This window comes from Cupressus sempervirens, chromosome 1 (assembly GCF_028749045.1).
Source record: "Cupressus sempervirens isolate cs-2001-9-10 chromosome 1, ASM2874904v1, whole genome shotgun sequence".
Taxonomy (NCBI): domain Eukaryota; kingdom Viridiplantae; phylum Streptophyta; class Pinopsida; order Cupressales; family Cupressaceae; genus Cupressus; species Cupressus sempervirens.
In genome coordinates, this window is record NC_143118.1 from 81677712 (window position 1) to 81699326 (window position 21615).

General features: G+C 31.0%; 1 protein-coding gene across 1 annotated transcript; it reads right to left on the reverse strand.

The window, feature by feature from the left end:
- Nucleotides 1–19881: 19881 nt before the first annotated feature.
- Nucleotides 19882–20772, reverse strand: LOC149576333 (F-box/kelch-repeat protein At1g67480-like). The gene is made up of 2 exons (XM_089794249.1): nucleotides 20677–20772; nucleotides 19882–20616 (listed from the first exon to the last, which is right to left on the reverse strand). The coding sequence occupies exons 1-2, from the start codon at nucleotides 20770–20772 to the stop codon at nucleotides 19882–19884; spliced, it is 831 nt and encodes a 276-aa protein (XP_089650375.1).
- Nucleotides 20773–21615: the final 843 nt, after the last annotated feature.

Sequence of the window (21615 nt, forward strand, 5' to 3'; positions counted from 1 at the left end):
TATAAATTAAATACAAGAGTTAAAAATAGAGATAAATGAATAAATAAGAAAAAAAACAAGAGTTAACAATATTGATAATAGCTAATTAAATTAAATGAATAGGAAAGAGAAAGAGTTAAAATTTTAAAATTTTGAAGTGTCTAAAATCTATTAGATCTGAATTTATAATAATAAATATTAATTTTTAAAAGTTAGTAATCTTAAGTTCTTGGATCTTAACATATTGATTTCATCTCGGAGCTTGACATTTTGATTTGATCTGTGATTTCTTCCTTTATTTCTTTCTTTTTATCAGTAAATGGCCAAGGCCTTGATAATTTTTATTAATAAAAAATATAAATACAATAGCGTTCCACCATTCAAATGGGCACTGGTAGGAAGGAACGAAAAAAAAAAACCTCCAGTCTAGCCTGGGACTATGGTCCTTTATTATTACAACTTAAAAGGGGCATACCCCAGTCAGATTCTTAACATTTCTATTCTTACAATAAAAGGATTTTATTACACAATGGTATAGAATCAAAAAATCCTAATTGCAATTGAGTCCTTGTAGTAAACCATTCCATTCATTTCTCTATGTGTCCTTTCATTGCTTGACAAATACGCTCATCCCTACCTATTTATCTTAACATTCAGATTAGTTAATAATATTACTGCAACAATTTAAAACATGAAAGCTATCTTTGGTCAAAATTTCAGATTAGTACAATAATAAAAGGTTATTAAGTGCATCTTAGACCAATTGTAGTAGGACCATTCTTGCCATTGTATTTTACCTTCTTCCTAATATAGAGCAACACAGTCAATCCTGCCTTATAGACTTAAGCATTAGAATAGTTAGTGAAAGAGCTTCATGAACTTTTTCAAATATTATGAATGCCAAGAGAAAATGCATATTCCTTTCTTTTAATTTATGTATACTACCTCCTAATATTTCAAAGGGTATACATTAGAATAATGCTTCTTATTCCTTTAACAAATCTTTAAACTGAGAAATTGATATTAGATGCCTTCCCATCATTGACTTTGTCATTGTATTTGAAATAATAAAATTTAATTTTTTGCTATGCTAGGTTATATTGATCAAAGCTCGATGTAATTATATGATGTACTACTACCATGACTCCATCTACATTTCCTTTCTAGATTCTAGAGATTATTTAGAAACAATCTTCCTTAAAAATATCAATCGACAATTTTTTTGGTAAATAATAGATAGATTTTATAATTTAACAAATTTAATAAACCAAAATAAAAAATTTACCTCTATAAAACACATTAATCTTTATTAAAATTTAGATGATGTAAATTTTGTTAAGGAGTAGATTGCTTTTTCTTTTTTGGATCGGTACGAGGTTGAAGCAAAGATTAATTATTATTTTATTAAGCATGGGTAGATTAAACCCAAGACCTCTTCGATAAGAGGCTCACAATTTAACGTTGTGGTGTAGGCTCTTGCCTGGGAATAGATTGCTTTCACAAACTATAGGCAAGAATAATTAATTTGTATTTTAAGAAAATCATATTAGATATATTTTATTTTTAAAAAAAATTAACAAATTTTAGTTCACACAATGTATAGATGTAAGATTTTTAACAAAAGTAATTATACTAATAATTTTATAATATATGATTGGCTCACACAAATCACTTCATGGGGTGATTTTTTTTTAAAAATTGTTTGAGATTGCAAAATTATGTTCATATTTTAACCCACAACAATATACTTGTGTTGATCAAGAGATTAGAAATATTTTTTGGAAACAAAAATTATTTTATTATTCTTAAATTTACATACTATTTTTTAACAAAATACATTATGACCCAAAATTTTGAGATAACAGTGGATTTGTAAAAGAATTTACAAACAAAACCATTTATAGAAAATAAAGTGAATGCCAAATATTAATATTCTCATTCTAGCATATTTTTCCCATTTGGATGCTCTAATGGCTTTCTACCTTATTCATTTCCATAAATTAAGTAATTTTTGTTTTGGTAAAGGCCTTTTGTCTCCCTCCATTATCTTTGAGTTTGTGGGCTTTTATTATTCTACTGAGTAGTTCAAAACCTATGAAGAAGCATTGAAAGTATTTCTCGTTGGAGAAAATTAAATTACAAGTGAGATTATGTGAGTTATTATTGCATTAAATTTCATTAATCGTGGGATTATGATCTTCATCATGACAAGGATTTGAATTGGGTGCTTCAATTTTTCATATTTGACTGTGTCAAATATGAATAATTGACAATATTTGGCATTGTCAAAGCTCAAGAGATTCGAACTTGATATCTAGTAAGATTTTTTTTTGTTTTTTAAAATCTAGAATAGGATTGGAAAGTATATATTATTGTTATTATTTTCCACCACTCTTCACTTTTCTAGCTTTCACTTTTTAAGTTTTATTCTAATTTGTGTCTCATATCTTATTTGCATTTTCAATTAATATAGGTAGGTATTTTAATATCCTCCAAGGAGAAATAAAAACATATTCTTATTCATATTAATATTTATCTATATTTTTTAATATATATTTATGTTAAAATCATACATAGTTGTATGAAAAAATTATTTCATATTCCTTTGACAATATTAGTGCAAATGCAGATTTGATGTGATGTGCCACCTTTGGGAAAAGAGAAAGAGGGGTAACGTTAGCACCTATGAGATGATTTTTTTTCTTTTTGATTTTCAAAGGAGTTATGACATAAAGTTAGTTTTTTGGGGAAAGGATAAGGTAAGTCTAAAGGCTTAATATGATTTTTTTTTAATAGCAAAATTCTTTAAACAAATGGTGACCAAGGATATTAAATGAAATCTACAAAGAATATTCTCTGTTCATGAGAGATTAATTCACTTTCCCCAAATAAAGGGCAGAGAGCTTTTAGCTCTAAAATGATAAATTTTCTCAAGTTTTTTTTTTTAGGCGTGGGATTTTTAAGTGCAATCAAATTCACAAGGTAAAGAGGATTTTTTTTTCTTAGTTAATTTATAACATAGAAATTGATGTAATGCTTGAGTATTCAAATAGGAATATTATGCTTCCTGATAATTTTGAAAATGCAAAATGGAATACCATTTATAAACTCAAATTTTCTTAGCATAATTTGGAATTAATTTTGCATAACTATATTTTTCATCATTCCTCTAATTATGATTTAATCCATGAATACAAATTTGAAGTATAAAAATGCCACTGTAAAGGTAAGGTCCATCATTGCATCCATTTTTCAATAAATATATGCAAAACTGAAATACAAAAAATGCCATATTGAAGGATAATACTCATTTTTTTTTTAATTCAATCATTTGATTCAAGGACTCCCTCAGGAAGGAACTAGGAAAGAAAACCCGAGATCATAATCGTATCAAAGATAGGTTTAACCATAAAATTTTACAAAATGATCATAATCCCAAGGAGAAATCTCCCAACACACCAAATTGAAATATCAACTCTAAATTACTACTTGGCTCCACAACAAGGTAGCCACTATGAAATCTAAAATTTCATCAAGGTAAACATGGAGAGAATGAAACTGATTAGGAGACAAATAGATTTAAAATGAAGACACATTCAACCCATTTACTCCTAACCCAAGTTTACACAATAGGTTCATTATTGAACCAGACTAGGGAGAAGGTGGATTTTTCCAGATAGGAGACATCGATCACAATACCATAATAGTTGCCCTTTTGAAGCTAATATCACAAGAACTTTCAGTCTTTCATAGATGCCCTTTTGAGGTTGATATCACAAGAACTTTTGTTCTTTGACTTCTCAAATTACCAAATTATTTCATATTCATTTGACAATATTAGTGCATTTGTATGTCCTTGTGTATTATTTACCAGTTGTTGAACAATTTTTTTAAAAAAAAAGTTGTGTACTCTTGTTTGTAATTGTAACATGAGAATAGTTAACTAGTGATGACTAAAATATATAGAAATTAAACAATGGGTTGCCTCATTTCACCTTCAATCACCTCACAACTTATCACTTTACTATTAAAATATCCAAAACACATCAGTCAGTTATGCTAGCATGCCCCCTGTAGCCTCTTTTTGTCTCCTACCACCTCCTAATCCTTGCTTCATCTCTGTTTGGGTAAACCTCTAAGAGATTTCCCTTAATGTATAAATTTACAATATGTACAATATATGTGCCTCTTCAAGGATTCTCAGTAAAATTTACTCAAGAAACTTTTTGATATTATTTGCCTTTTGCTTTGAGAAATGTTATTTTAATTTTCAAAGCTTATTTTTGCATCTAAGAAATTGGAATTAGAATCTCTTCTATTAAAGTTAAGACTTGTACCCCAACTCATTTTGTATTATTTTGGATATAAATCATTTCCTATCGATGTTTAATTTGTGTTAATGTTATAAATGCACTTGTTCACTTTATACAACTATAGTTCAGTTGTAGTATACTTTTAAAGACCCCAACAACAAAATAGATCCCTAGAATGGGATAGGGTAAAGAGCAATAGGTGGGCCAGTCTCTTTCACAGTTGTTAAGCTAGCAACATATACTGCTAGATACCTAATGTCCAACACATATTCCCAGCTCATAGGGTCACTAGGAAAATTTTAACTAGGAAAATTTGAAGAAGTTAGGATGACAATAAGGAAGATGCCTTTGTTAATATTCTTCTATAGTTTAAGTTTTTCAACATTACAATCATTTTGAACCAATAAAAAGAGAGCTAACCATAAAGTGTGTATAAAATAAGGGAGTGCTCCTTGGTACTTAGAAGGATTGATTATGTGTCTTGTTTGGTCCCTACAACTATATCATGCCACCAAACTAGAGTAGGTTATTACCATTCTTTCAAATGTCAACTTGCCAAAAAACACTCATCTAATCCATCCCAAAGATCATGGAGAATTTCACCTTCCAATGCCCCAAATTATTGCTTTAATGTCTATATTATTCTACTATGCCACATATTTTTTATGTGTTTTAATTTATTATTTTTCTTAACTTTTAGGAATAAAATGTCATCATAAAGAAGACTTCTTAGTGAAAATAATCATTTTAGGCACAAATGAACATTATAAGATGATAAATGAAAGAATCTTTATCATTCAAGGCACATTGAACCATTTTTCCTAACACAGTTTTTTTGAGTTGTAGTCATTGGCTTCTATCGCCAAAATGGCCCATCTGCCACACCTTAAATATATCTTGGTATTATGAGATGAAAAAATATTTAGTCCCTTTTTATAGGGTTTTATAAGGTGCTAAATGAAGGTAAATTTTTCTACTGCATTTGAGGATTCAAATTTTTAATTTTATTGTTTGTATATCTCTTGATAGATATATTTCTTCCTTTTTGAATGTCTATATCTTCAATTCCAATACTATATTTTATCATCAATTACATACTATTATCAATTAGAAAAATTTCTTTGAAGTATTTTCACTAAAGAACAAGAACTTTGAAAGAGTTAAATAGAGGATTGTTTGCAGCCACCATAATAAAATATAGTTTGAAGAGTTATACCTTTTTTAATATGAAATATTCCAAGTCGAATGATAGAATTTCAATCTAGGGGTGTTGATTTTTCTTTGAATGTAGGTTTTTTGTAGCTAAGTTTATCATTTTATTTATATAACACCTACACTTACTTGACTTTTCTATTGTATTGTCAGATTATTTTAGGCCAGTATTATGATTATATTTTATGATTAGTAGTACCTAGTTACTAGATTAGATTAGATTAGATGTATTTCATACCCAATTTATATATATGATGAGTTACTTGGTTATTTTAGGTGTTTATGATTGTTTCGATGATAATATATGTATGTTCATTTAATGAATTTCAATTATTTCATGATGTTAGTTAGAGGAATGATTTATATGAAGTTCCTATGATTACTTACCCTATACTTGAATGTGTATGGTGTATCTATCTATTTTACTTCATGTATGATGTTTCTAATGTGGTTGAGGAAGGGAGTCATAATCACCTACTAGTCAAAATCTACATGATGTACCACTTATTGCCATTGACTATTTAATTTAGAATATATGTATTCGTATATGCATGGATTCTATGTAGATTGTAGGTAACAGGTATCGACTTCCCTAAATTACTAGGATAAGCATACCCTATTACAGTATGTCAATGGTATAAGTGGGTAGATAACTCTTGACCCAAATCCTAACCTAAGCCAATTGTCCTAGAAAATAGGACAAGTATCTAAGCTAGTTTCACCTTTATGAATTCATCAAGTGACGTGAATTCATGATTTTGACCCTAGAGTTTGTTTTGGTATTATGTTCTTTATGCAGGGTTTTCATATTTCATTTTGTAGATCTCTGATGATTTTCTATTTTAATTAAATCAAATTAAAAGATATTTAATGATTTAATTTAATAAAAAAATTTATAAATAAAATTCAATATTTTTATTATATTTAATTAATTAAGAAATTAATTCAATAAAGGAATTAAATTTAATTTTTTATTAAAGTCTAATTTAGGCATATTATATTTATTTAATTTAATATTAATTTATTTAGGAGATTTATTTTAATAATAAACTCTAAATAACATTATTAGTTAAATTAATAAATATTATATAAATAGCATCTCACAAATTAATTAAAGAGAGAAAGAAAATTAATTTAATAAAAGTATTTTAATTAATTACCAAAAAGTGTATGCATGGAATTAAAAGATATTGATAATCAAGTTCCATCACATGATTGCATAATCAAAGCCCTAAATTTAGGGGAGAACTCTTTATTAGAGATCTAGAGCTCATTTTGCAAAAATTAAAAAACCGGGGATTTGCAGGAGCAATTTCTAAGAAGGATGTCTTGAGAGGAAATGAGATTATTTGTGTGCTTTGTGCGATTATTGTTTTAGCGTTAGATCTAGGTAGGATCTCGTGGTTTATTTGTATAGTTGTTTTTGTTCTTTGTACTTCTATCTTCTCCATGTTTGTTGCTTATTCTGGTTTCAAAATGTTATTTGCATTGAATCCCTTGCATGCGAGTTTATTATTCTTCACTTTTAAATCATCTGTATATAGATTGTTAATTTGAAACCCTCATTTGATTGATTTGGTAATTCATAGATTGAAGTGGTTGAGAAATCTATTATCCTATTAGATCTACATTTGAAAATGAATTAAAATAAATATGGGTCCATTTGGATCATGGATTTGACTTGGAATTACGATTTGGAATTCTAAAAGAAATTCAATCCACTATTTAGGAGTGCAAAAGAAGAATTAGAATTTCACAAAAATGGGATTCGGTATCCTCATTTATACCCCATTTCAAGGATTTGGTCTTCTATTCAAATATCTAGAATTGGAGATATACCCATTTTAATTCTAATTTGGAAGAAAATGAGTATTTAAAATTTATTGAAATGAATAGTTTTTGGTGTCCACCACAACCCTATTTGGTTTGGTGATCAAAAATATATTGTCATTGCTCCATTTTCATTCATCTTCTGCTCTATTGTTTACTCTATATGGTCTACTATAGGTATGTGTATCTAGTTTTTTGTTCTTTACAACTCACGAGGGTTCCTTCTTTGTTTTGATGCTTTGCAACTCTGTTTTCTTCAAGTTGCAAAGGTGAGACTGCAAGTTTGGTAAAGGAATTTTTCTCCTTCCATTACTTCCATTTGGTGGATGCCATTTTCCTTAGGGCTTTTTGCCATTCTGTTGATTTTTGCTTCTGTTTAATGTATTATTTGTATCCTTGCCATTCATTGTCATCAATTTAAACCATTTCTCTGTATGTATCCACATGGGTGAGAAATTTTTTTCCATTGCATTCTTTATTGTTTTCATGGTTTTTCTGGGTGTCTTCTTGTATGTGAGAATGGTGTGGCAAGTCGCGAGTGTTGTGAGCATGATGGATGAGGAATATTATAGGTTGGAGGGTATCAAGATGAGCCACTATCTCATGAAAGAAAGTACTCTATAGCTTGGGCTCTCACCATATTTCACTTGCTAATTAATTGGTTTCTGATTTATACTGCATCTAGGTTGAGTTTACATGTCATTAGAGTATGGACAAATATAGCATTTGAAATAGCCTGCGTAGTGATGGGGTGTGTGGTTACTTTGATGGGGCACTAGATTTAGGGGAAATAGTATCATGGATTGCTTACTTGAACTTTTTTGTTTTGCAAGAGTTGTCTTCTTGACTTTGTTCTTAGAACCTCTGCTTCTTGAATAAAAGTTGATTGATTGTATTCTCAAAAAGGAATAGAGGCATTACATTTGTAGAATGCTACAAAAAAGACAAGAATGACCTAAGTGAGAGAGCATCCACTATGTCATTTGTTTTGGTAAAACCTAGTCCCACACAAAAACACAAGAAGTGACATTGCCATGGTAATGGCATGCGTGCCAAATCCCTCACCCCATCTGACATCATCTTGGATGTATGCGAGCATAGTGAGCCCTCTAAGGGATCCCAAATACCAAAATACCACCATTTAAAGAATAAACCTTTGTGCTACTTCTCTTTTGGATCCTCATCATTAAATTGGTCTACCCCAAAGGACTATAGGCTTGGTTTGTGACCTCCTTCCCCCAAAGAAACCAAGTATAGTGAGAAGTAAAATATACCAATCTTGAAATTTGACGCTCTGGAGCAAGACTCAAAATTATAATTGCATGATGAGGACTAGAGACTTCTGAGAGAATCTGATAGAGTTACCAAGATTATCCCCTATTACATTCCATTATATGACATGTTACTTGGATATAACAAACATGATTAAAGCTACAAGAAAATGGAATTTCATTTAGCTATTTTGAAAGCAAATGGAACTCAAATTCAACTTCCACTTTCCAACATTTGGACAACCTCAAAGTATGATTTTTAGTTTTTGTAATCACAGGAACTCCCAAATTTGTAGCTATGTGTCCTCAGCCAAAAGAGTAAATAAGGTCTTCAGCAAGGTACCCATTTCTATTATTATCTATTCACACATGCAAATGTGGGTACTAAACCAAGAGACCAATCTCAATTTTTGAGCTTAGTATCATCTTCACTTGTTATCGATTCATAGTACATACATATAGCATACATGGGTTTATAATCAAAAGACCTAATTGAGATCTTTAGCAAAATACCCACTTTTATTGTTTTACACATGCACAGGTTCTTTGTCATTAGAGTAAACAAGGCTCTTGGGAAAGATGAATTGTTATTTGTTGATATGGATACCAATAGACTACTAGGGTTTGTCATCTGTCATGTATTACTTTAACCCAGAGTATGGGTTCAGTGCTTTGTGACTGTGACTCTTAGTTGGTGATGGCTTATAATGTTACTCTATGTAATCGATCTGTCTTCAATATGAGCATCTCAATAAACACGTGTATGGTAGAAAACAACCAAAACTTTCCAGTCCTGATTAAATTAGTTCAAGTGGTTGTACCATGATATTAGAATCTTTGGGGGTTTTTAATTTTTTTGTGTCCTAAAGAGACAAGGTGTTAGTATCTCCCTCACCTATAGTATATAAAATAGCTCCATGTTTTGGCTTTCAATAACAAACATCATAAAATAGAGTGACATTATTGGTTGAGGAATTTGTTTAAATTTACTCTACTCAAATTTGTTTTATGAGACACATGCAGAAAGAAAACAATTGTGTTCTATTTCCTCTCTTTCACTGACTTTTGAAACTGATACTCAAACCCCTCTTTGAAATTTTTTAAAAGAATATAAGAGTTATTTTTTAGTCAAAATAAAAAATAATTTACTATTATCCAAATTGTCACTAAACTGAATTTGATGTCAAATATGGCTATTATCAATTTTCAACAATATTTTTTCATATTTGTATTAATTTTGTAAAACCTCAAAAACACCCATAAAAGAAGGCATATTCATAATTTCATACACACTAATTATGAAAAGGGATGCCTTGAATGTTCCAGTGTGAATTCTCATAATAGAGTGGCCATAGAGATCCACTGACCCAAATGATTATTTAATAGCCTCACTTGGTACTTCTTGCTACTCACTTACTTGAATTTATTCATCTATTAATGCATGATCATTTTTTAATTGTTTAGTAAAAACAAAAAAATGTAGCACTAGTGTGTTATAAAATTGTAATAAATCTGTCATCTCTTAATTGTCTACCCCAACTGCCACGTGCTACCTTGTGGTAGTGACAGAGAGATACATAAGCTGCCTATAGGGAAATTATTTCATAGGTGATATGCAACTTTCTTAGTCTTGCACTTAGCAAGTTAAAAACCATTGTATAGATTTCTTTGTTAACAACAGGGAAATTATTATAGACTTTGTGCTTGATTTAATATCATACATTTCCAAAGCATGTTGAAATCAATTGGAATTGGCTAGGGGGGTTTGAAAAGCATATTTTGAATTCCGTGTCTAATTATATTCATCATTTATTTTTGATGTTAACTCTCACAAAGTTGTTGATCATAAGATTTTTGTATTTTACAAATTCTATGGATCTAATGAACATGTCTCTACATTGACTTTAGGTTTCTAATGGATTGAATGAAAGATGAACACATTCTAGGACACATTGCTAAGAAGAGAAGAGTCATTTGTGCTCTTTTTGTTGGTCTTGTAGCCTTTGCTACATCTATAGCAGCGACTACACAAGAAGGTAGAAGAGTAATGTGTAAGCGCAAAAGAGACAAGATTTCCTTTTATAAGCATATTATCTATTTGAATGAAACTAACTTCCATGATCGAATTTGAATGAGTAAATGAGCCTTCTTTCATCTAGCTTATATTCTTAGGGAAAAAGGAACCATAAAAAATACACTAAACTTAATGCTAGAACAATAGTTGGTGATGTTTCTCCATACTCTTGGCCATAATCTAAGGAATTGTAAGATTGCTCATAACTTTGGTCACTTGGGAGAGACAATAAGCTAATATTTCCATAGGGTTTTGAAGGCAATCTTGGCACTCCATAGCAATTATCTCTTACCACTTGGTCCAAACACTCCTCCAAAAATTAGTGAGAAGGGTCATTTTAATCCGTACTTCAAGTTACATATCCTATTGGTGCACTTTTGTTTCCTTGACTATAAATTCTATAAGTCTATCCCTTTGATAAGTTTTCTTACTGTAGGATTGTATGGGAGCAATTGATGGAACTCATATTCTAGTCACAGTCGATGTTGACACTCAAGCTCCATATTGCGATAGAAAAGGAAATTTGTCTCAAAATGTTATGGGTGTGTCTTCATCTGATTATAAGTTTCAATATGTCCTTGTTGGATGGGAAGGATCAGCTATAGATAGGCATGTCCTAGCTTCAGCACTATCAAGATCTGATCAATTGGTAGTTCCCCTTGGTATGTCAAGTATTTTTATATACTGCTACATATGAGAATTGTTAAAAAGTTATATTAATTGATTTTTATTTTATGTAGGAAAATACTATTTGGTTGATGTTGGATCTCCCAATGTACCTGGATTTCTTGCACCTTATCGCTGCATGCAGTAACACCCAAAAGAGGTCTCAAGGGAAAACCTAATAAATAGCCAAGAAGAGTTGTTTAACCACCACCACTCATCATTTACGAATGCAATTGAATGCACATTTGGCATTTTGAATTAGCACTTTCCTATCCTAAGACATGAAACATCATATCAAATCATGACCCAAATTAAGACTATTTTGGCATGTTGCATACTACACAACTTCATTACCATAGAGGATGGCATTCCTTCTGAAATTGATGTTGAAGAGGAACATGATCGTGAAGGGATAAATGTACCAACACTTGAGACATATGGGATGATTCAACATGATAGAGATGATTAGGGGAAGTTTAGAGATGAAATAGCCAAAAGGATGTGGGATGATTATAGAACTCGATCTTAATATGGCATGTTTGTACTTAATGCCACATGGAAAGCTTAATTATATTGTACTTAATGCTTTATGGAAAGCTATACTTTTGTTGAATGCTATGTAAAGCTATTTTGGTCTACAATAGTGGTCTAAACTCTTCATGGAGAAAGTTATGATTGTTTCTCCCTTTACCATCTTGACTTGATGCAATTTTTTGTTTAATGCAATTGACTTTCTTTTTTGTTTGATCTTACACATTACTTCCATCTTTTTGTACATATCCCTGCCTGAATACATCTTGGAGGTGACAAAAACAAGATACTCTTACACAAACTAAATTTGAATCTCTCTTATTATGATATGGTTATTTATTTCTTATTGATGCTACTATGCAGTTATATTGATGATGCTATGAAGTCATACAATTTACAAAGTATATGTCATAGTGAGAAAATGGAGGATTCTTTGATGGGCACAATAGGGGAAGTTCAGAACATGATTTGGTGGGTGTGTAGAAAAAGATGAAGTTGTGTAGATTATGAGAAAGATAATGCATTGTTTGTTGCTTCTTGTATTCCTTCTAGCCTTTTCCACTATTTTGCCTATTTATATCCTAAACATTTGCATTTGAAATCATCTTTATAAGGAGACAAGATTCAAACATGGGCATAAAAAGCCTTGTAGAAAGTAACAAATCTAATTATAACATAGAAAACCACTATAAAACGTCATGTGAACATCATGAACTCCCAAGAAGATTTATCTATCCCAATGAAAAGTATGATGGAGTTGAATGCAAGGATTTATTGTTTTTACTATCAAATTGACAAACTTATTAAAGGAACCTATAGTTAGGAATTTGGGTAAAACATATGTATGTGCACAAAAGACTAGTTAAAGGAACCATACTCATTTGTGGCTTCAAGATATTCAAAAGCTATGAGATGTTCTTAGTTTTCTATATGAAGAACATTAAAAGTGAATAGAGAAAAATTATATATGGATGGAAGCTACAACAGAATAAGAGTAGATGCATTTGAATGTTGTGTCTATAAAAACATAAAGTCTTGTTGAATATAGATGTATTTGAATGTTGTGTCTATAAAAACATAAAGTCTTGCTAAATATAGATGTAATTTGAATGTTGTGTCTATAAAAAAATAAATTCTTGTTGATTACCATTATAGTATAAGAACGATGCATTCTAGTCAAGAGTTGGAAGATGTTGGTTTTGCATGGAGTTATGAAGAATGTTACAGGTGAGGTTGGATATGTGAAAAGGAAGAAATCATGGGGGGGTGAAGGCTAAGCTAGAAAAACATTATACTGCTAAAATCAAAGATTCATTGTCATTATAATTAATGACAAGACTATATTCAACATAAATTCAATGAATAGAAAGAGTCTACAATAACGCAAAAGAGAAATTATCATGAATTATAAGGTGGATTGCTTAAACATCATACATTAAGACTCAATTTCTAAGCTGAAAATATTAAATAAACAAATTTGACTTATATCTCCAAACTTAGATGATCATTCCAAAGACCATAGGATCCCCTTATATCGATATTCTAAACATCACAGACATACACTAACTACCCATGTCATTCATATTAAGAAGAGAAAACTTGTAGATCTATGGCACACCAATCGAATGTAGACATTAATTCAGGCTCATTTAGTTTAAAAGTAAGTAGGACAATACTTGAGTTATGGTTTCAGATCATTTGGTTCCTGATAGATGGTTTAAATATTACAGGCTAAGATTTAATTTCCACAGTAAAAGTGTTAAACAGATAAAATTGACTTATTTGTTTCCAAACTTAATTATTTCCTTAGTATATGATGCTTAAAAATGGCTGAGTACAAATGATATATGACTGGAGCATGTTTAGTCATACATCTTACTTGTGTGTAGGGGAATCCCCTCCCCTCGTAAAAATGAATCCATTGTAAGATCCTTGACAGACTACTGCCCATTGTAGGAACTTGCTGACACATACTTCATGTATCATGATAAATGATATAAATAAAACATATGATCTTCCATTTGTTTAGATCTCCTTGAAGTTCATGGGTGACATGTTCTCATTTCATGAGATTGGAGATGTTTCTGACATAAAGGAGTGGTTGATCTTCTATGATTCCATCTCTATCCATTTGAGATTTTTAGACTGTGTGCTCCTTTGAACTAATTTCTGCCTCATAAGGATGGTGGCTGGGACTGCCATTTTTGGACTGTGTGATCCATTTTTGGACTGCATCTTCAATAGGTGCTAGATGCCTTTATCTTTGAATTGAACTGTACAATGCCCTCTTCTTGAATTGAACTGTACAAGCAACAACATGATGTACCAACTATGATATTTCTATAAGACAAGTCTAATAGTGAGTAAACCATATTAATCTAAAGATGTTTCAATATAATCAAAGTGATTGAATATGACAACCATTTCCAGCAAATTAGAAAATAAAATATGTTTGTGGAGTTGACTGGGTCATTTCTAATTTTTAGCTTGTTTAATATGCAAATGTTTTTAACACTGCCTTCTTGATAGAAATGTTAGTTAAGTTGATTGATTAGTATATAAAATTTCTCTCACTCTTATATTAGATATTGTGTATATAAGTTGTTTGGTTGATAGATTTTTTGTTTAAACAGAGTTTTGATGTCATACACAATGCTCCTAATGAGCATGAACAATGATGTTCAAGTCGTTGATACACCTTCTTCAAAAAAGGTGTTTTGGAAGCCATGCATGGAGAGGAAGTTTTTATATTTGCTGAATGAACAAGTCACTCTAGGTAGGAAAGGTGAGGGAGGATTTAGAAAAGAAGCATGGACAACCATTGAATGGAAGTTCAATGTAGAGATGAACATGAATTTATCTAGGGACAATTTCAAGAACAAGTTGAAAACATGGAAAATAGGATATGGGATAATGCAAGAGTTGAAAAGTACAAGTGGATTTGCATGGAATGAGTCAACACAATCGATGGATGCTAATGACAATACAATCGATGGATGCTAATGACAATGTGTGGGAAGAGCTGCCTAAGGTAACATGGCCATTTAAATGTATCATTTTCATTTAAAAACTTATTAAGATATCAATGATAATCATGAGTAATCCAATTTTTATGACATGTAGAGGAAAGAATTTAAAAGTGCAAACATTTTTAAGAGGCAGTCATTTCAATACTATAATGACTTAGCCTTGATTGTGAAAAAAGACATGCCTGAGGGTACCACAGCTACAACAATACAAGAGACAGAAGAAGGACACCATATGGATGAGAGTATTGGTCTTGATGATGATTATGAGGACATTTGTACACCTATTCGGGCTGCTGCTAATTTGGATGATGAAGATATGAATATTCTTGTGTCTAATTAGTGTACTACAACAAGTGGAAAACATATTTGTGAAGCATCATCAAGAAAGAGACCAAAGAGGAAGAAAGTGAGTATGGCTAGTTCCATGGATGGGATGTCTCATTCAATTGATAAGCTAAATGAGACCCTACTTAAGCCTCAATTTAATGAATTGGCTAAAGAGCGTAGGCTAAAAGATTTACAAGATGTCTATGTTGCACTAAAAGACACCAATGAGCTTAGTATTAGTGATTTGATTGCAGCATTTGACACCTTTGTGGCTGATCCTGATAAAGACAAAGGGTTCTTGATAATGAACGAAGAGGAGAGAGTTGTATACGTTAGAATAATTTTTGTACAGATTTAGTACCTTTATTGTTGTTCATATGCTATTGAGGTTGATTTTGTAACTATTACATGTTACTAAATTTTGTCAGTTCACATCCTGTTTGACGGATATGACCAAGGATTTTCAGAATTTTGGCATCTCTTTATTAGAAACTTTGGATAGATCATATAGAACATTAATTTATGTTGACATTATTAAGTTATAATGATCTGAATATAGTCTTATTTACTTGATATTACATTATTAAGTTTATGATTTGTTATCTTTATATGTGAATGCAATTAGTCTGGTGTAGATTAGTCATAAATATATCATGAATTATATGATGACTGGTCTGAAGTTGTTTATCACTATTTATGACTATTTACAACACCCAACATTCTTAGCACCACCAAGAGCTTCAAGGCTATGCAAGTGATTCAGGGCCTTTCTTGTATTGTGATCTATGTCCCCACATGTGCATGTGGCATTAAGTTTTCAGCCCATCAAATTTATTTCACAAGTTTGATCTGAGATTCATTTGATCTTTTAATGTAAACAATAACTCACAATTTTGAATATAATCGAATCAAATTCATCTTCAAGTCATATGGAAGAGTAGTACTCACAGAATTCAATCTAATCTAATGTAATTTATTTAGAAATCATTTCAAAGAACGGTGTCGTGTTTAAAGTTTGTGTATTGAGCTTCCATGAAATATGTTGTAGTTGGAGCTGGGTATGTGTAGGATCATGGTCAACCAAACTATGCCCTTAAGTGGCAATAAAAAATTAGAAAATTGGGGTTATGTCAACTTGACGTGCAATTTTTTACTTGTTATTAACTTTATATCAAAGAGTTGAGAGAAAAGAATCTCTAGCAAATTGAATCTAGTTTCTAAAATACGAGGACTTATCTCAAAAAAATAAAAATTGATTGGTCAAAATTTTGAATTTTAATGCAATAGTACAAAAAATTTAGAACAAAAATAAGTAGACATATGTCTGACTACCTTAATCAAAATAAAATGATAATATTTTTAAATAATATTCTATATATAAGTTGTAGACTCATGCCTAGATGTGACACATATTTTTGGATATTTTTATTCTAAATAAATAATAAATATTTAATTTTTGACTTTAGTATTTTGGAATAAAAAAACTCTCATGTCTGACCACCTTATGTAATTCAAAACTCTGTAAAATTCAATTTTTCATTTTTTTTCCTTATAATAGAAGAAATGTAGAATTTGATGCATCTTTTGGATTTAAAAAATGTTGTACCATTTGAAAGTTATAGTTTTTTTTCAAGTAGTGTGTCATTCAGCACTTTATACGTAATTTCATTAGAAAATAAGTAATAATTACTTACTAAACTCATAATTTGACAAACCTTATATTCATGGAAAGATAAGAACATTCTTAAGAAACTCTTTTCATTTCATCAAATTTTGGTAAAAAAAAGTTGTTAGCTACATGTTTGAAGTAAAAATCACATAAAAATAGGCCAAAAACACATTTTTAAGATTTTTTAAAGTTGACCATATAGGTTTGGTATCAAAAAATATAGTAGACCTTATAAATATATTAATTGTTTTCATTTAGTTTTAGGGTGGGTGGGAAAAAAGTTGGAATAGATTTTGAAATGGTTTGAGATATTTTAGAACTATAGATTTTTCAAATCACCACTTTTTGGCACACCATGATCCTGCACATACCTAGCTAAATCAATTTGATCTCAACCTATTGTGCATCTATGTTCTTTGTTTTCTAAAATTTTAATTTCTTCCTTCAAATTTTAAAATCTATAGGCAAAATATAACAAGTAGTTGGTTCAACACACCGATAGATCAACTTCATCTTAAAATCACATGGAAGGGTGGTGTTCTATTTTAATTTCACTGTATTGGACTTCATGAAGTTTTCCATAGTTGAGGCTATTCTAACTTTCAGGCTATTGTGCATCTATGTTCTTTGTTTCCTAAATTTTCAATCTCACTCTTCAAGCTCAAAAAATGTATAATTAGTGGTTGGATCAACACAACCATAAAATGTGCTTTGGAGGTTTGGAGTTTGTGTTAAAATAGAATAAAATATAATTTATTGAATACATCCACGGGAAGTAAGGAAAAACTCTATTATTGATATTTCAAATTGCAAATTGTTTACTCATTCAGCAATGAGAGTACTCCAACTATGAATGTAGTATACATTATCCACAATGTTTTCTTTTGAAGTCTTGAAAACAATGAATTCCAACAGTGAAGAGTCCAGTAATCTAAGACCAACACAAGTTTATCTTTGCTACCGAGTAAAGATGAAACAAGTTAAGGTCATCTTAGCTACTTGATAAACATTTTATCTTATTATTTATAACATAACATTTATACTTTAGTATATAATAACAACATAAATCCTCCTTGCAACTAATTTCTCGAATGTTTATATGCTATTTTGGCCTCTACAACAATTAAGACATGGTGTATTGTTTTTTGATACAAGATTCATGGCTTTGAAATTTGTGCCCATTTATAATTGCCCATGTGGTGCTGGGGCGTGCATATTAAAATTATCGTGCATGAGCAAAAATCCTGGGCGCAAGTTTTGGTGTTGTCTGTAGAGTAAAAAGGTTATTGATTATGACATGTTATGTATTGTATGTTTCAAACTAACGACCTCTTTAGTATGAACTTGTGTATAATTTGTATTGTAGGGGAATAGAGATTGTGGACATTTTAGGTGGTTTGACTCTACAAATACTCATAATGAAAAAAAAAGTAGAAAATGTGTAAGACACAAGAGGTGGCCAAGGCTAACATTGGTCCAATGATAGAAGATGAAATATATGATGAAATGTGTAAAATGTTTAAGGACGAGAGAGTAAAACAATCTTTTTACACTGCCTTCTATGTGTGATTATTGGCCTCTTATTTAGCCTTGTATTATGGAGCCTTTTTTGACAATGAGCTTAATGCAAATAGAACTTTATTACATGTTTATGTTGCCTTTTGGCTTCTTACTCGGCCTTGTATATTGGAACCTTATGCGACAACAATTAAATAAAGATAGAACTTTATTTATGTTTTATGAGTTAACTTGATATGTTTATTTTGTATACAAATATTCGACCATTGTTTTAGTGATATAAAAATAATTTATAAATAAATGTCATTTTATTTTGGTGGAGTATGTATTTTCCATGTCTAGCACAGTTTTAATGACAATAAATATAATGGCCTTAAAATCATATAATGTGTAAGGTATATTTTAATCATACTAAAATGATGTATTAAAAATACATTTCATTCATTTTTTAAAATAAAATAAAAAAAACTTGTTCAGAGTATTCCAATTCCAAAAATGTGCAACCAAACGGAGGAAATGTGTATTCTCATATTGAATTCTTGGTGAACCAAATGGGCCTAAATCAAATTCCCAAAATCGAAATCTAGATTTCAAATTCCAGAATCTCAAATCAAGAATTCCAAATGCTAATTCTAAAATCATATTCCAACTATCAAACAGATTAAAAATTTATAACTACAAGTTCACAAGTCACGACTCATTTATTATTTAAAATAACACAAAAGTGATTAAAACAATGAATTTCTTAGACAGCTTACATGCATTTGCATGTGATACGAGCGATAAGCGATTAAAAGAAAAGGATATTGGTTGACTGGGAATAAGTGGAAGGAATCAATTAGGTGTTTGGCGCTGTCCAGGAGGTGATGTTTCAAAATCTCACAGTGCCTCACAAAATCTTGGGGAAATTCTGAAAATGTAAGTTGTAATAGGTGTCATGGATGACTAGAACTTTTAATGAAGTTTGGAAGTTGATATAGATAATAGAGGGCTATGTTACAAAACGATTGAAACTTTTGGGTTATCAATTGTACATAGAGATGCATATTATATTCTTTCCCAAGTCTCTCCTTGTCTCGCACGCAAATAAAAGTGGAAATGACAGAGAGTGCTACAGTTATTTAATAAAATTGCATGCAAATAAAAATTGATCAAATGACAGAGAGTGCTACAGTTAACAGATTTGAAATAAAAGCTCTGATGAAATTCCAGAGGACAACGCAACGATCAATTTATTCGTTTTGATAAAAATAGGACGCGATAATAAATGAGCTCCAAAAATAACAATGGCAGATGGCGTTGTACTCTTCTCTGGCATTGCTATATTTATATTTATTTATTGTTAAAATGATCGTAGGCGATTAATATGGCACTCTTGGTTGAAAAGCACACAACTTTAACATTGATTGGAGATGAAGAAAATCAAAGACACTGTGCCTCCCTCGGAGGACGTTCATATTGTTCAGATTGATATCACAACACAAGCTATGGGACCTCCTCTCACGTCGCATTTCTCAGCATTTTCATCAATTCCTTCAATTGTAGTGCTGTTATCATATAATTCCTGATTTTCCATTTCATCCTCTTCAATATTACTGCGAAATTTGACCCACCTGTTCTCCTCGGCGCGGACTGCCTCTACTATCTCATATTTGCCAAGGTATCCACGAAATACAAATTTTCCTGGTATGACGGAAGCATCCACGAAATATTTAATACGCATCATGTCCGCCACAGGAGTCCACTCATCCGTCAAAGGATTGTAAACTTCAGCCGATGCCTGGTAAAATTCACGGCTATACAGGTACATGTGGAAATTGTCTTCATCATCACCTGTGCGGACAAAACGATACCCACCCTCAACATAGATTTTCCCGTTAACTACTCCGCACCCAAAACTGGCCCGCGCATTTTTCATGGCCTTCACGCGACACCACTCCTTTGTTCGCACGTTGAAGACGCTCACTTTGATGGTTGCAGCGAATCCGGTACAATCCCTCTTCCACTCACAACCGCCAATTACAAACAGCAGCTCGCCAATTGCTGCGCAACAGAAGCCAAAGATTGGCCTGTAATCTTCCCCCATTAATGGCAGCGCCCGCAACTCTGAATCCCCCGCAGTTGTGCTCTTGGCAAACCAACGCATGGAAGAAGGGTACTTCACAGCTACGTAAGACCACGATTCCGTCACGCCTAGCTGCTTTCACAGAGTAAAGAGCTCAGGACTCGTTGAAGCTTCTTTCCATGAAGAACAAACATCAGAAATCGTTTCAGAGTAGAATTGCCTTGGTACTCTGGCCAGGATCTGCAGGCTCACATCGTTGGGAAGACCAGGAATGAGAATCCCCTCCATTGTTTACAATTTTTTCTGTGACAATGCGATTCTTTTCAAAATTGAGGAGAATGAATTCGTAGAGGAAGAGGATACAATCATATTATCCAGCAAGAATATAACAATTTAAGACCGCCCAAGAAAACTTGCATAAGAGGCCATCGTCGAAAAACCGAATATCGTGGAAGTAATAAATGCCGACTTAAAAGGGAATACATCTACTCTTTATCAAAGCAACTTTTAATTAAGAATATTTGAAAACTTAATTATTCTTTCTTAGATTTTTTTAATAAATGACAAACTTTTAATTTTGATTTTTTAAATATATTTGATTTTTCTAAAATATATTAAACTCAATATTGACATGATTTATTTATTTTTAAATATAATTTAATCTTAGTAAAAGATTGTTTTAAATTATTTAAATACTCATTTTATATTTTTCAATATGTGAAAATTTAAATATACCTTTTTTAAGGCAAAAAAAACAAAAAAGATGTAGAGAATTTATATATATGTGTGTCTATAGCTTTTTAAACTAGTAGTCATGAAAAAATAACACAGCAAAAAATACTAACTGAAATAATTTTAAAAACTAAAACCTAAATTAGTCCCTGTGCTTCACCTCTGTGAGCATCACCTAGATCTAATGACTGTTAAGTGTTCTATTTATTATCATGAAAGATGGATTCTTGTAAATCACTACTCATTTAACATGAGTCAATGAGTTTGACTCAAAAAATACATAGTTAACAATATCTCCTACTTATTAATTTAAAGACTATTAGCCTAAATATATGAATAAAATCATTTAAAAAATTAAAAATTATGCTAATTTAAAATCTACCAACTTAAATATAAAAA

Coding starts and splice junctions, on each gene's coding strand:
- LOC149576333 (XM_089794249.1), bottom strand. CDS start 20,772: ATGGAGGGGATTCTCATTCCTGGTCTTCCCAACGATGTGAGCCTGCAG. Junction 20,617..20,676: donor ACTCTGAAACGATTTCTGAT/GTTTGTTCTTCA, acceptor CTGTGAAAGCAG/CTAGGCGTGACGGAATCGTG.